This window comes from Eleutherodactylus coqui, chromosome 2 (genome assembly GCF_035609145.1).
Source record: "Eleutherodactylus coqui strain aEleCoq1 chromosome 2, aEleCoq1.hap1, whole genome shotgun sequence".
In the NCBI taxonomy this organism is placed as follows: domain Eukaryota; kingdom Metazoa; phylum Chordata; class Amphibia; order Anura; family Eleutherodactylidae; genus Eleutherodactylus; species Eleutherodactylus coqui.
Window position 1 is genome coordinate 196219657 of NC_089838.1, and position 15213 is coordinate 196234869.

At 45.4% G+C, this 15213-nt stretch overlaps 1 protein-coding gene across 1 annotated transcript in view; it reads left to right on the forward strand.

The window, feature by feature from the left end:
* Positions 1-15213, forward strand: part of UBE2H (ubiquitin conjugating enzyme E2 H) — a 46601-nt gene that overhangs the window by 25683 nt on the left and 5705 nt on the right. The window contains exons 2-4 of the mRNA XM_066592158.1: positions 3910-3986; positions 10761-10835; positions 14160-14199. Of these exons, the coding sequence (XP_066448255.1) occupies positions 3910-3986; positions 10761-10835; positions 14160-14199 (192 nt within the window). The remainder of the gene's footprint in view (positions 1-3909; positions 3987-10760; positions 10836-14159; positions 14200-15213) is intronic.

Here is a 15213-nt window from a genome sequence, read left to right on the forward strand (position 1 = left end):
AACTTAGCTCCACCCCCGCCCCACCTCCTCTCATTGCAAATAGTGCCGAGGGGCGGAGAGGTGGCGGGAGCTCAGTGCACCGCTCCCGACTCTTCCAGCCTCCTCCCCTGCAGGGAGGGACGCCGATATACGGTCGTCTGAATAAGCCCTTAAAGTGTGGTAAAACCATATACAGATTTTCTGGTGCTGTCTTAAGGCAGTTTAAAGGAGATGTCTCGAGGAAGCAGTGAATTTTTTTTTTTTGCCCAGTCCCCCTAATTAAACATACATTACTAATTACCCCTGTAAATGACTTTCCTAGCTGGTTTCTACTTACCGTTTCAGCAACTTATAAAACTTTTTCCCAAGATGGCCGCCAGCTCTTTTCGCATCGCTTGCTGTAGCCCGACGTGCGCGCTCCCGAGACGCTACCAGCTGTGTCTCCATGGCAACCAGACGCCCCGCAGCCGCCGACCGGACCCCTGGAGTGAACACGGCCGACCTGTCACCCACCGCCAGGCAGAAGGTAACCGGCGCGGCAGCCCCCCCGGCCTAGCGCTAGTTCCCCCATCACTGCGGCAGGCCCCCCCCCCCCCCCCCCCCGGCGCAGCCCGGCGCAGTGGCAGCCCCCCCCCGGCGCAGCCCGGCGCAGCGGCAGCCCCCCCCCTCCGGCCCATCACTTACCAGGACAGCTGGACGGCGGGACAGCTGGGCGGCTTCTCCGGACAGCTCGGCAGCTCTGCACCTTCCTCTAACAGAGGAAGGTACAGAATGGCCGCTCCAGCGCGCTCCCGAGCAGTGACAGCTCGTCTGCGCATGCGCAGAAGAGCTGTAGCGGGGAGCACACTGAAGCGGCTCGTGCTGAATGGAGAAGACCGGACTGCGCAAGCGCGTCTAAAAAAGCAAGCTGCCAGCGAATTTAGACGGAACCATGGAGACGAGGACGCTAGCAACGGAGCAGGTAAGTGGAATAACTTCTGTATGGCTCATATTTAATGCACGATGTATATTACAAAGTGCATTAATATGGCCATACGGAAGTGTATAACCCCACTTTGTTTCGCGAGACCACCCCTTTAAGGCCTCTTCTACACAGATTTTATTGCAGATTTTTTTTCTTCTTGCTAAGTGTGAACTTTTCATTAGGGCCAGCTTCACACAAGCAAGACATTGCAGTATTTCTTCGGTCTACGTCCAACGGTGTCTTCACACGGGCAACAGTGAGTTGTGCCTGACATTCTTAGGTGCGACTCCCATAACTCATGTACAATCCGTCCGTGTGCTGTACGATATGTGAAAGCCCACACATCTGCAGGTTCTAGTCTTGTGTGAGACTCCCCAGAAAATAAAACCATTGTCAAATATAATCAAGCATCTAAAAGGAGTTGGAATTGAATGAAACTTTTTGTGTGTAATTGTAATGTTTATTTAAGTGATTACAGTATCAGAGCAAAACGATTATTTATTGCGGAAAACTGAACGCTTGAAGGGAGGCTCTGGTATCCTGTTGTACCACCTCTAGCTTGGATAGATGTGATACAGGCAGGCATGGAGGCTCTAGTACCCTGTTGCGCCACTTCTAGCTTGGATACAACATGTGATGGTATTAGTGTATCTTGACGCCACCAGGAACTCCTGGTGGAGTCCAGATTGACAGGGGGTGACACCCCTTTGTTGCTGATTGGTTTGCACTGCGTCATGGGCAGCAGGTCCTGGAAGGCCAGTTCGGCCACAAGGAAAATGCAAGGGCTTAGGGTGATAGTCATACATCAGCCTGGGGTTGCAGCCAGGCAGCCGCTGGTGCACATCATACCCCCAGCGCCGGCACAAAAATGCAGGTGCCCTTCTGCTATGGCTTTCATATTTAAATATCAGGCAGCAGCACGGAGTCCAGAGGTGGGTGAGTGAAGCTGTCTTAACAGGCGGAGCAGCACAGCAGAAAACGGGACACAGCAGCGGGGGAAGAGCAGTGTGAGAGGCGCCGGCATCCACTGCGCAGCCAGCCAGGGAGGAAATTGTCAGCTGCTGTACGGGACGGACGGCTGATGCGGCAGCAGGACGGAAAGACATGCTCTGTGACAGGTGAGGGCTCATCCGTCGGGGTTCCCCAGGGACGAATTGCTCAGAATTTCTGCAGAAACCCAGCGGTGATTGTCCGTGCTACAGCGTGTGCATAGCTTTGTTGCCGCAGCTATGCACACACTGCTGCTAGGACCTTGTACGCTTGACCAATCCGGAGCTGGGGGTGTGACGGGCGTTCTCCCTGTCAAACCCCTCGCTCCTGGTGGCGTCAAGATACACTAATACTAGATGTGATATGGGTGAGCATGGAGGCTCTAGTACCCTGTTGTACTGCCTCTAGCTTAGATACAAGATGTGATGCGGGCAGGCATGGAGGCTCTAGTACCCTGTTGTACCACCTCTAGCTTGGATACAGGTGGGCATGGAGGCTCTAGTACCCTATTGTACCACCTCTAGCTTGGATACATGATGTGATACGGGCAGGCATGGAGGCTCTAGTACCCTGTTGTACCACCTCTAGCTTGGATAGAAGTGTTTCAATGTTGTGAAGCTATTCTTGTGGCACACTTGATGTGTGGTCGTGTATTATCCTGCTGAAAATGCCTCTTGGAAGATGCCATGAGAGCCAACACATTTGACGGCAGGATGTCCTAAACCTATCACTGAGCCGTCATTGCCCCTCCTATCAGTACTAGGGGTTCCCCCTCCTTCCCTCCCACCCCCCAGACCATCAAACCAGCAGTGGGGGCATGGTCATGGTCTGTGCTCAAACTAACCCTGAATTAGTTGCTGAAGGCAAAGCAGTTCCACTCCACAGCAGTCAAGTTCTGTCGCTCACGACAGCACTGCAAACTGAGTCAACGGTGGATGGGTGTCAAAGGCATTACACATAATAAAGCGCTGTAAGACCAAATGTCCTTCAGCCAAACGCCTGGTTCCAAAAGATAGAGGCCTGTAACAATGATGCCATCAGTCTCTGGATAGTGGACAACAAAACAATTGGAGCAGCTCTTGCTTGTCAGATGATGCCTTCTACTGCTGGCTTGTTGTGAGCATCCAGACCCTGGTCGCCTTGTATGCGTGCCACCGCGCATACTATGGTCCTAACAGTCTGATCAAAACACCTGAGGTCACCAGCAATTGTTCGATACAACCATTCAGCATTCCAGTAACGCACCCTCTCTCAAACTCTTAACTGCGTGAAATCTCTTCACTTGCGTTGTGGAGGAATGTCTAGTGGACCACAAGCTCTATAAAAGTGGAAAAAGAGGCCACTACACACAAAGAGCCTCTGAGAGCCTTTTTATAGGCCAAGGGTGGAACCACTTTTAGGGGCTTGGGTGGCAAGACCGTTCATCTAATCACACCACAACTCTAGTGATTTGCATATCTGCCTGAGATGTAACTGCATGCCAAATTTTGCGGCAAAGTCACAACTCCTCCTAGGGGCTTCATTTATTTTATTTCTTTTGACCGTGTAGAACGTGTTGCAACATTTGGCTCACAGCATTACTGGGAGGAAAAAACTGCCTATGTAAATGCACCCATTGCAATTGATGGATTGTATTTTCATGTGTCTTGTAACGCATGAAACCCACACTATTTTCTTACCTGTGTGAATGCACCCTCATATGGATGAGTGACCTGGCCCCACTATGGGTCTTCTGACCTGAGCTTAGAACCTCACAGGTCTCTGTGAATCTATGATGTTCTGGTCTAGAGTGTCCCACAGTCTGGTAGGGACACTGCTCCTTATTACAGGCACAAAAATGTGTGTCTAATACGCTTGGCTTAGCTGTGATCATAGGTATGCTATTGAAGTGCATCATATTGGTATCTTATGTATACACCTGCGACTGCAGAATGCTATAATCCACTGTAGTTGTTCTCCTTAACATGTTGTTTTAGTATTGAAAGCAAACATGAAGTCACAATCCTAGGAGGTCTAAATGAATTTATAGTAAAGTTTTATGGACCACAAGGAAGTAAGTATTATCATTGTTAATCAACACTTCTTACAGCTATGGTCTTGGCTGCTCACTTCAGATTAACCCTTTCCAATCCACTGTCTGACCTCTGAAGACATTCTGATTGAAGGCTGCACAGCTCCGATGTCGGAAGACATCCGTCAGGGTATTACTGAGGGGGGGGGGGGGGGGGGGGTCTCTAGCAGGTCCCATACTGCAGTACTGGCTCTAGCCAGCAGATGGTGCCATTGTATGATGGCAGAAAGAGAAAACCCTCCAGGAAACCCTGAATCCAAAATCAGATTGCAAAGGGTTAATGGTTAGTGATTTGATGCCATTTCTTTATATTCTCAAGCAGGTGTAGGACTTAGCTTAATTTTATTTTAAAACAGTTTTTAGTATTAAATATTATTTTGACTTTCAGTGTTGACTTGCTACCTTATGTATTCAACTCAAGTGTTAAAAATCAAAAAAGAATGTTCCTCAAGGAATAAATGTCCTAGTGGGGACATAGGTCGTAAATCAAACATTGAGGCTAGAAATCCAGTTAGAACAGACTCCATAATAGGGATAAAAATTGTAAAATCTGAATTCCTAGCAGGTGCGCTACTTGGATATCCAACACATATGGAGGTAGTGGATTCTAAGAAAAGTGAGGTGGGTGAATAAAGAGGAGGCCGAGACCTCGGTATGGAATGCTATCGGTATCGCAGCCACACTTAGACTATCGTCCTAAACAGACTAGATCCTCTGTACCCTCTGCTCTGAAGCTGCATCCATGGAGTCCTAAAGAGATGGACGAATCAGATGTATCCCAAACCAATGTGGTTAACTCCTCCATCCTCTGAATATCTTCATCCTTGTAAACCCAGTGTCTTAGGGAAGGAGGCAAGGCAGATTTCCACTGAGTTGGAATGCAGAATCTGGCAGCAGTGAAGGTGTTTTAGTATTTTATAGTATTTCCTCAAGGGAAGGTCTGAGCAGAAGTATAAATCAATTCCCAAAAATATGGAGGTTGTTGCCTTCTGCTGCACCACATCAACACAATGGGGAGCCCTATGGATATATTCAATGTAGTTTTACAAGGTACATGATGCCTTCAGGTAAGTAGTTTGCAGCCTGCTTCTTGGTATTCACAGGCAATGGAGGAAATTGTCAAGAACTGAAATGTGAATTCCCTTTTCCCATGATGCAGATTTTAAAATCGGTATGTGTGGAAAATGCACACCATGTGAACTACGGGACGATTCGCAGCGGGATATTAGAATGATCCGAATATCATATTGGAATCCACATGAATAAGCTTTGTGTATGGGGCCTTATTCCCATTTTCCTGAACTATTGAGTAAAAATCTGCTGCGATATCTGCCATACACATAGCACAAACTAGAGGGGATCCTGAACCCCCTATCTTTTATATAAAGAGAAACAGTATGGAGACATTATACAGGAGTACTGAGCAGTGTAGATGTGATTCCAATAGCTGCGAGACAGTTAAAAAAAATGATGCCCCCCCCTTAAGAACTGCTTTGTCAACCTTGTTTTGATAAAGTACTGATGGAAGAGTCTCTGCCTTTTGGTTAAAATAATTACATAGTTAGAGGTTGTCCAATCAGAGACAACCTCTATCAGAAGTAAACACTTACTATTAGGCTGGCTGCACACGAGCGTGACGGGCTCCGCCGCGGAATATTCCGCGGTGAAGCCCGTCACGGCGCCCCCCAGAGACCCCATACTTACAAGCGGATCCGGCGCCTTCGCTCCCGCATGACGCTTCCCCGCCCACCGCCGTGTCAAATGACACGCCCACCGCATCACATGACGCGGCCGGCCGTGTCACGTGACGCGCCAGCCCGTCATATGACGCGCCAGCCCGTCATATGACGCGGCGGCGGTAGGCGGGAAAGCGTTTTCACGCTATCTTCCGCTGTGTTACAGCGGGAGATAGCGTGAACGGACGGCTTCCATTGACTGCAATGGAAGCCATCAGCGCGTACACCCGCGGCAAATAGAGCATGCCGCGGCTGAGGACGGGAGATTTCACGGTGCGGAATTCCGCGGTGGAAATCCGTTCGCGGGAAGGAGGCCTTAAGTGTATCAGCATATCTATCTGTCTCTGGCTCTTTCATTCCCCTCTTAATAGACTTCTATGGGCATCCGGTAGTGAACTTCGTCATTGTTATTTTAAAGGGGACCTGTCAAACCATGGGCAGCATAGATCCTGACAGGCACCTACATTGTAGACATCTATATTACTCTGAAGTGCTGCAGTGTTTCTAAAAGTCATTGTGGAGGCTCCCTGATGGCTTCTCCCCACCTACTTCAGCTAAATTCAAAGATTCCCCTAAACGCAAATGCGGAGAGACTTGTCAATCAAGCAGAACGTGGCAGTTAGAAGCCAGTGGGTAACCACCCTGATGAAGCTCTTCCCCATTCCCAACTGCCTTTCACACTGTTTTCCTCTGAAATGCCACAAGGATTCTGAGTAAGCAGATGGCAGCGATGGGATGTGACTGCCTGTTGGGAGTTTTATGCCTAAACCACAGGCAGTATAAAATCCTAACAGGTTAACTTCAAGAGGAATTTGGCAGTGAATTCGGAGTTGGTGAACAGTTTAGGAGGCAAGGGGGGAGGGAGTCTAAGTGGTGAAAGACCTTTTTCTCAAGACATATTAACATTTCTCAAGTGTATAAATCAGTAGTACAGGCAGAGTTGTAAAAATTTGACTTAAAATTCTCAGCATACTTTCCAATGTAAATGGTACGCTCTGAGATTACTGTACTCGATCCGAGCTGCGTTTGCTCAGATGTAATGGTCTGAGGGTGTTGCTGATAAGCCATGTCTTTGTATTTAACACTGACTGCATCTTTTCCTATATCCTGTGTTTATTGCACGCTCAGACTCCAGACTGTAGTTCATTATCATGGTCTATAGAACACGTAAAAGGTGACCAGTCCACCCTAAGTGATAAAATTACTAGGGTTTCATGTAACTACTGGGTTACTACTACCAAACTAGAAAAACAGAAGCTTTTTGTTATCTAGATTCTAAAGTCCAAAATGCTTTCTGGGGTCAAAACCTACAATATTCTGTATTGGCCAGTTTCACAGGTACTACGTGGCTTAAGCTGTACTGCATTGCTGAAAGGGTTGCTGAAACCCAGGCTTGCAAATATCTACACTACCGATATAACTTGATCATTACTAAGGCTGGGGCTACATGGTGACTTCTTGTAGCAGGACTTTATAGATTTATCAAGTTACCGAGGAGCTTTGCAGAGGAGCTCTGAGATGAAACCAGCTGAATACACTCCTGTGAGCTGCTGCTGTCACTTAATAGTTAAAGTTGGAAAGTTGTGCTACAAGTCTCCATGTACCCCCAGATTCAATGCTCTTTCTGATGTTTTAGAAAACCTTTTTTCAATAGAGACCTTTACATTTGGGGATTTTTTTTTTTTTAGTCTACTCACTTTTGTATTCCCTCATTAATGGAACACAGCTTGGCTGTTTCAGTTGCTTCTACGCAGCATTTATGAACTGACCATTGCACCTCGGTTTTAGGCTGGATTCACACCAACATATATCGGCTGGGTTTTCACGCCGAGCCGATATACGTCGTCTCTCTCTGCAGGGGGGGAGGCTGGAAGAGCCAGGAGCAGTGCTCTGAGCTCCCGCCCCCTCTGCCTCCTCTCCGCCCCTCTGCACTATTTGCAATGAAAGGAGGCGGGATGGGGGCGGGGCTAAATGCTCAGCACGTAGCCCCGTCCCGTCCCACCTCCTTTCATTGCTAATAGTGCAGAGGGGTGGAGAGGAAGCAGAGAGGGGGCGGGAGCTCAGTTCCTGCTCCTGGCTCTTCCATCCTCAACCCCCCCCCCCCCTGCAGATGAGGACGACTTATATCGGCTCAGCGTGAAAACCGAGCCGATATACGTTCGTGTGAATCCAGCCTTAAAGTGAATTTCAAACCAAGCTGTAAAAATAATTTTCTACGCGTAATTCTGACTTCATTCACATACTGCCCCCCCCCCCCCAATTTTCCTAGTTTAGTATGCATGTCACAAAAAACTCCCGGCATGGATTAAATGGAGGTTATGTGCGTTTTTAAGATGTACATTAAGTGGATACTTTAATAGCCTATGGATGACAGATGCCACTGTATGCAATGTGATATAGTGGCCACACAGACCAAGTGGGCACTCTTTTTGACCTCCAGTGACATTTGGCTCAGATACAAGTTGTAAGCAACTACCATAGACAAAACCACATTGTTATTTAGTACAAAAATACTTCAACTGTGTTGTCCTTGATTGCATCAATTAACGCAAAGCCAAATATACCAACAATAAACTATCCAATGAGATTCACGTAGTATCAAGGATGTAGAGGTTTTAGTCAGCACAACTTTCACAAACCTGGAATAAATACTATTTCTCAGAATGTTTATCTGCCTAGAAATATGTAGACTGTGAAAAATGTCAAACGAGGAATTTCCTGCAATAGTTCTCCCATGTAAACTCTGGACCATAGGGTACTGAGCGAGAAGTCTCTGGGTAGTCGCTACTCTGGAGCTCTTTGAAACAAAGTGACCAGTGAGTAAGTTCTCGCTGTGTAAACAGGCACTTGCTGGTGTTTGAACGACTGCTCGTTAACAGTGAATGGAGGCGGGTGGCCAGTAGAGATCACTGGTGTGCTCTGTATCCATTCACTGAACTATTGCTTCTTTGTGAAAGCACAGGAACAATTGGTCTTGACTGACGTGTGCCTACGCTCCCAACAGTCATCGCTTGTAAAGCCACCTTTAGACAATGCTACCAAGGTTTGTGTGTGGCTTTCCACATTTTTAATTACAAAAAAGAATTGCAACATGGAAAAATGTATCTTTGCAATATAGAGGTATATGCACACAGCAGAATCCAATATGTATTTCTCCACGTGGACTCCAGCCCTAAAAGCTGCAGCTGAAGCGATCTGTGGTGGCTATGCAGAAGTATGGATTTTAAATTTTCATTTAGAAAAAATCTTCATTATATAGACTACAGCACAGATTCCCATTAAGTGGGATGCAGTTTTTCTACAAAATTGGCACAAATTTGGGGGGAATTGTGCTTTGTGAACATACCCTTAGGCCAAGTGGCTTGTTGGTGAAATTGATGCCATAATTTATCCCACAATTTTTTTCAGTCCAGCATCTGACACCAGTTATGACGCTGGACAGAAGTTGTGTGTAGTGTCTTATCTAACTTATGGATGCCAAACTTCTGCACAAAAAATGCTGACATAAACTACTGGCTATGCAGTCATCCATGCCAGCCGCCTCCATTCACAGCAAACAGGCAGTTCATACAGCTTTACATGGGCTGGTCATCATTTGATTTTTATGCCAACATAAACTGAACCGCGAACAATAAGCAAACAAACTATTGTCGGTCGCTGGCAGTGTTTACACACTGAACGATTACTACTCAGTTTTGTATGATCCTGCAATAAAATGATTTTGCATATCTTTATGCAAAATAAAAATGCAATGAGCACCATTGGAGTCCGCTTGGATTATCATAAGTAAGGAGAAAACGACCCCCCCTATTTGGGATGTAATGTGTGAGCCAGAACACACTGGGCTGCTTCCTGCGGTAGCTGTAATTTGAAAGGGGTTGTCTCTAAAGACATCCTTTAACCAATTAAGGACCAATCACTACATTTATGGCGCTTGGTCCTGGGCTTCAATCCCAGCCGACTGTAAAAATATGGCAGGGGATTAAAGCCCCGGCTTCTGCAATCGATCAGAAGCGGGTAGGGTGGTCAGCTGTTAGTCACAGCTGAGAACCCGAAGGAGAAGGCAGGTGTGTGTGTGTGTGTGTGTGTGTGTGTGTGTGTGTGTGTGTGTGTGTGTGTGTGTGTGTGTGTGTGTGTTTTTTTTTTTAACTCCTGCCTTTTCTTTTGCAGAGTACACAGCGCTCAAATGAAAGTAAAGGTGTAACTTCCACTACACAAGCAGTCACGTGACCGCAGGGATCCCCTGTTACAGCAGAGCCTCAGGGTCCTAGCAGACCCTGATCAGCTCTACCAGTGACTAATATCACTATAGGGGAATGTTTTTCCCTGAACACATGAATGTTCCCAAGAGGTCTTACATGACGTCGTGGGGGACATAGTAAAAAAAAAAAATAATAAGTAAAACAAAATTGCAGAATAGAATAAAAATACATACATAAAGAAAATAACCCAAAGCCGACGCCAACCAAAACTGTTGCCGTATGCGCCCTGTAATCCAAAACCACACATATATATCAAAATGTCCTAAACAAAATGAGAAGCCCATTCTCCTACTTTATTTTAGAGTAAATATACTAATTTAAAAAAAAGCTATAAATGTGTTTTTGTTTTTTTATTTTTAATCTTTTTTTTTACTGCCTTTTTTATTTATTTATTTATTTTTTGTTTTATTGGGGGTAAAAAGCTAGGGAAAAAAATCGCCCTATGTCACGAAAAAAATGCAGCAATAATTTGGGCAGTTAAACCACCACATGGCTTAAATCCCTAAAGTGTCTGGTCCTTAAGGTACAAAACAGCCTGGTTCTTAAGGGGTTAAAGACTGCAATGATTTTAAATGATTTGTAGTTTGTGGATGCACGTACTCTCTACATTTTATTTATTTGTAACCGTTATCCAATACCCCTTGTAATAGTTACATATCTTATACTGGCACTTACATATCTGCCACATTTCCTTTGCTGTTTCCTTATGTATATGGTAGGTTTAGGTCCTACTTTAATTTTTTCTTTCTTTATGGCAGCACCATATGAAGGTGGAGTGTGGAAAGTTAGAGTTGACCTCCCTGATAAGTATCCTTTCAAGTCTCCTTCTATAGGTAGGTACTGCTTGAACATTTTATTAACCCTTTTCTAATTGGAGGTGTGTTTGGTCTTGGTACTCAGATAAAAGTTTACGTTTTGAAATGCTGCAGCTTAGCAAAGTATTTGTATTGGTCAACTTCAATTGTATTGTTGTGTGCCTTTCTAAAACCTTTTTGTGACAGTGTATCAGATGACAGCTGATATCTGGCTGCAGTTGCCACGATTGAAGATTATGCTTATCCCAACTGTTTAACCCTTTGGATGCCACGGTCAATGCTGACCACAGCATCTAAGTGGTTCGACAGAGGGAGGGGACTTAATAAAAGCAACAAACTTCTCTCCATAATCGCATTGACCCTCAGAATGAACTTAACGTACAACCATAACTAAGCAATGAAAGCAAAACCTCAAAATGCGTGATTACTTTTCTATTTTAATAATTAATTAATAATTAAACTAGTTAATTAAAACATTTTTTCAGTACATTATATGGTACTTTGAATGTTTCCATTAAAAAGCATGACTTGCTCTGCAAAAACAAGCACGTCACCCCACCCCATCCCCCTTCCACCCCAAACAGGCTTCTATGTTAATGAAAAAATTACACCATTATTTCTCCTGAAAAGGGTGGAAAAAAAGGCCGTGTCTGGCAGGGGTTAAAATTGAAGCTAATATCGTTATTTACTAGGTGTTGGGAAAAATGCTCTGCCCTGCATGCAGGAGTATACAGTGGTGTCGAAGGTGGCTTTCTGGCATATTGACACTGCCACTAGATTGTAAATGTATTTGCTGCATATTTTATTTTTTTCACGCGACCAACAACCCATGTGAAATAATTGTGAATAAACCTGTATGTGTGTATTTACACCCATGTGAATCCTTATCTTAAAATGGTCAGAAATCAGTGACTAACTTCGTGAAGAAAAATCTTTAAGATTTTGCTGCTGTGTCCTGCAATATCCGGAGAATAGAATTTTTTTTTTCTCCAAGTCTGAATTTAAAAAATGCTTTCAAATTATGGGCTGGATTTAATGATAAACAATCCATTTTGTGGGACAACCCCTATAAGTCTCCCCTAGTACATAAAGTGCAGCATTTTGACTTTGTTGTAAGCTTTTTAAAGGTAGGCTTGCAGACCTGTTTGACAAAGGCCCTTTAGGCCTCATGTCCACGGGGAAATTCGGGCCCGTACGGATTTCCCATGCAGAATCCCGCAGCGGGTTCCTCCTGCCCCGCAGACATGAGGCCAAGAAATCAGATCTACTTACCTGTCCGGACGCTGCAGATCTTCTCCCCGTCGCAGCCGGATCTTCTTTTTCCGGCCTGGCGTATGTGCTCGGTACGCCGGCAGCGTGCCGCGCGCATATTTTATATCTTTTCCTTTTGAACTCCTGCTTACCCACGGTCCAGTGTCACAGCACAAATACAGCTGCGGCTGTGCTGTGGGCTCGACTGCTTCCATAGACTTCAATGGAAGCCGTGGGAGCCGCCTGTGCAGGTGTTTTTCCACACGTGCAATCCGCGCTATGAAAAAATGACATCCGCTGCTATTTAATTACCTGCGGGTGTCCAATGATTCCCCATGGGCACGGATCACATGTGCGGTTTCACACGGCCGAGAAAATCGTGCGAAATTTGTGCATTGCGAGATGCATAAATCTGAACATAATTCATTTGAATGGGGTTATACAGATGAGCGATATTTTCCTGCATAGCACCGTGATTCAGTGCTGCACAGGAAACACATTGCGGCATGTCCTAACTAGCTGCGGTATCGCCGGCTGCAATGGGAGAACTCCGATCCTCTGCTGCGGTTGGGGAGGCTGCTTTCACATGAAAACGTCTTGCATCATTGGGCTTTCACATGGTGGGGAGGGCGATATCTGGCTGTGGTTCACACCCTCGTCCAACTGTTATACATCACATGTTATAGGAAGAGAGGTGCGGATAAATCTGAGGATGCTTTTACACGGAAAGATTATCATTCGGATTCCCACGATCCAACGAGAATCTGAGCGATAATGGTTCAGTGTAACTGCATACTGATGAATGAGAAGTCGATCACTTCTCATTTGTTGTCCACTTTCTGCATACAGAAAACTGAACGACTTATCATTCTGTGTAAACGTACAGTCGTTCCCTTATGCCTGCTTACTGTGAATGGAGCTGGCTGCTGGAACCATCCCTGGCCCGCTTCACCTCCATTCAGTCAGCGATGCTCGTTCCTCTGTAAGCACAGGGGCGATTATCACTGGGACAAGCTGTTTTGTATCTGTTGCCCAACAGATGACCCCATGTAAAAGCGCCCTAAGGCCACTCTCGCACACGCCGCTTTTTACCACAATTAGCTCAATGTCCCGACCACAGCGGTATAACACCGCTATTGATTTCAATGGGGCGTTGCAGACATGCTTGAATGCTGCGACTTTTCGAGAACTGTGTCCTATTTTAGTGTTTTTTTTAAATTTTTTTTTAAGCACTTTTTAATGCACCTCATTGCCTATCTCAATGATGGGGGGGCAGTAAAAAGCGTTGTCAAAGGCTGTGACATGCATTCAAAATCGCGGTAAAAATGCCATGATTTCGAGAGGGGTTTTCTGAACGCATGTGTGAAATTGGCCTTAGGGTTTCTCTAGGACTGTAACATTTGACGTCCCTTTAGGATAGGCAATCAGTGCTTGGTCTGTGTGGGGTGCAACTTTCAAGGCTCTCCACTGATTACCAAAACAAAGGGGTCAAGTTGCAGTACCCGACTGATCTGCTGTACCTATGTAAATGTAGCTTGCAGGAGCGCCATGGTCCTAGAAGTTCTACCCCCATTGAGCACATATTAGATACCTATCCTAATGTTAGGTCATCAGTGTTATAATCTTGGAGAACCCCCTCACTGCCAGGACAATTTTCACACTTTTTACTTTTAACAAAGTGAAATATAAAATAAACTGGAAACCCAGTATGTAAGACTGAAAGACACATGCCCTTCGATTCAGACGATTATCCCGCTATGTTGGTCAAGGGGAAGGCAGAAGACCCCATTAGGTGGAATATTTTCTAAAAGATGGCACATAGTGAAAATGGCATAATACTCATGGTCTACATGAAACTGCATCAAAGCAGATTCAGGTAAAAAATACAAGAATTTGTTTTCAGCTAAAGGTTTGCCCTAAACAGGGCTTAAGACACGCACACCTAAAAGTGAGATATGCAGAGTAAACACTTACTATGGCTACAGCTTCGTATCCCTTGTGGAAAGTATTTGGATATAATGTGTGTATGTGTACTCGGCAGTGAAAGGCTAATACTTCACATTAATCTCTTAAAAACCTTTTATTTTTCAGGGTTTATGAACAAAATATTTCACCCCAACATCGATGAAGCGTAAGTTACTTTTGGAATTTTACTCTTAAATACATTCTGAAAAAATGTTTGCATAAAAATACGTTGTATATGGAGGGCTTACGAAAGGGCGTTTATTAAAGATTCCCCTGACCCACTTCCCGAGAGCAACAGAACTTGGCACAGTTATTAGTCCTTCTCTACTTGGGTGCCACCTAAGGGGTGGGGGGGCACACTTCCACTTGTAAGCACCTCGCTTATAGAAGTCAACCGGTTGCTCTAAAATTCACGTTGGGACTTCGGAAATCAGAGTCTCATCATCTGGAAAATGCATCCACTTCAAAACGTACAATAGTGTAAGGTCGGGTGAATAAGGGGGATGCGGGAGATTTTCATACCTGCAGCAGCGTGCTTCCCTCTGCACAACGTGCGAGTTGTCTTGCAGAAGGCGGACACCTTTGAGAACGCCACGTCTCTTGGTTTTGATGGCCTCCAGAAATTTCCGCAGCAGTGAAGCATAGTATGCCCCAGTACTCATGGTCCCCTTTGCAGAAAATCCATTAACACTACTCCGTGCTGGTCCGAAAATACGGCAAACATGACCTTACCGAGAGTTGGGAACGTGCCGCCTTTGGACGCGGTGAGTGCGGAGCTTCCATTGCATCGACTGAACTTTAGTCTCTGGATCATAGTGATGGACCCAGTTTTCATCCTGTGGGATCAGTCTGTTGAAAAAGTCGTCCTGGTTTCCATGGCACATCGTCAAAAGAGCCTGGGAGCATTCAACTCATTCCTGCTTCTGGAAAGGTGTGAGCAGCCGGGGAACCGAACGAGCAGATGCCTTATGCATATGAAGATGGTCTTGGGATAATTTTTTTTTTCACAGATTCTACAATAATCTTAACATTTTGGGCTAGGTTTTCTAAAATGGCAGCCTCCACTTGCTGAATGGTGTGTTCATTGATAGCGGAGTGGAGTCGCCCTGGAATTGCAGCCATTTCGACTGAAGTCCGACCACATTTTAATTGATAATGCCAGTTCTTGACTACATCATAT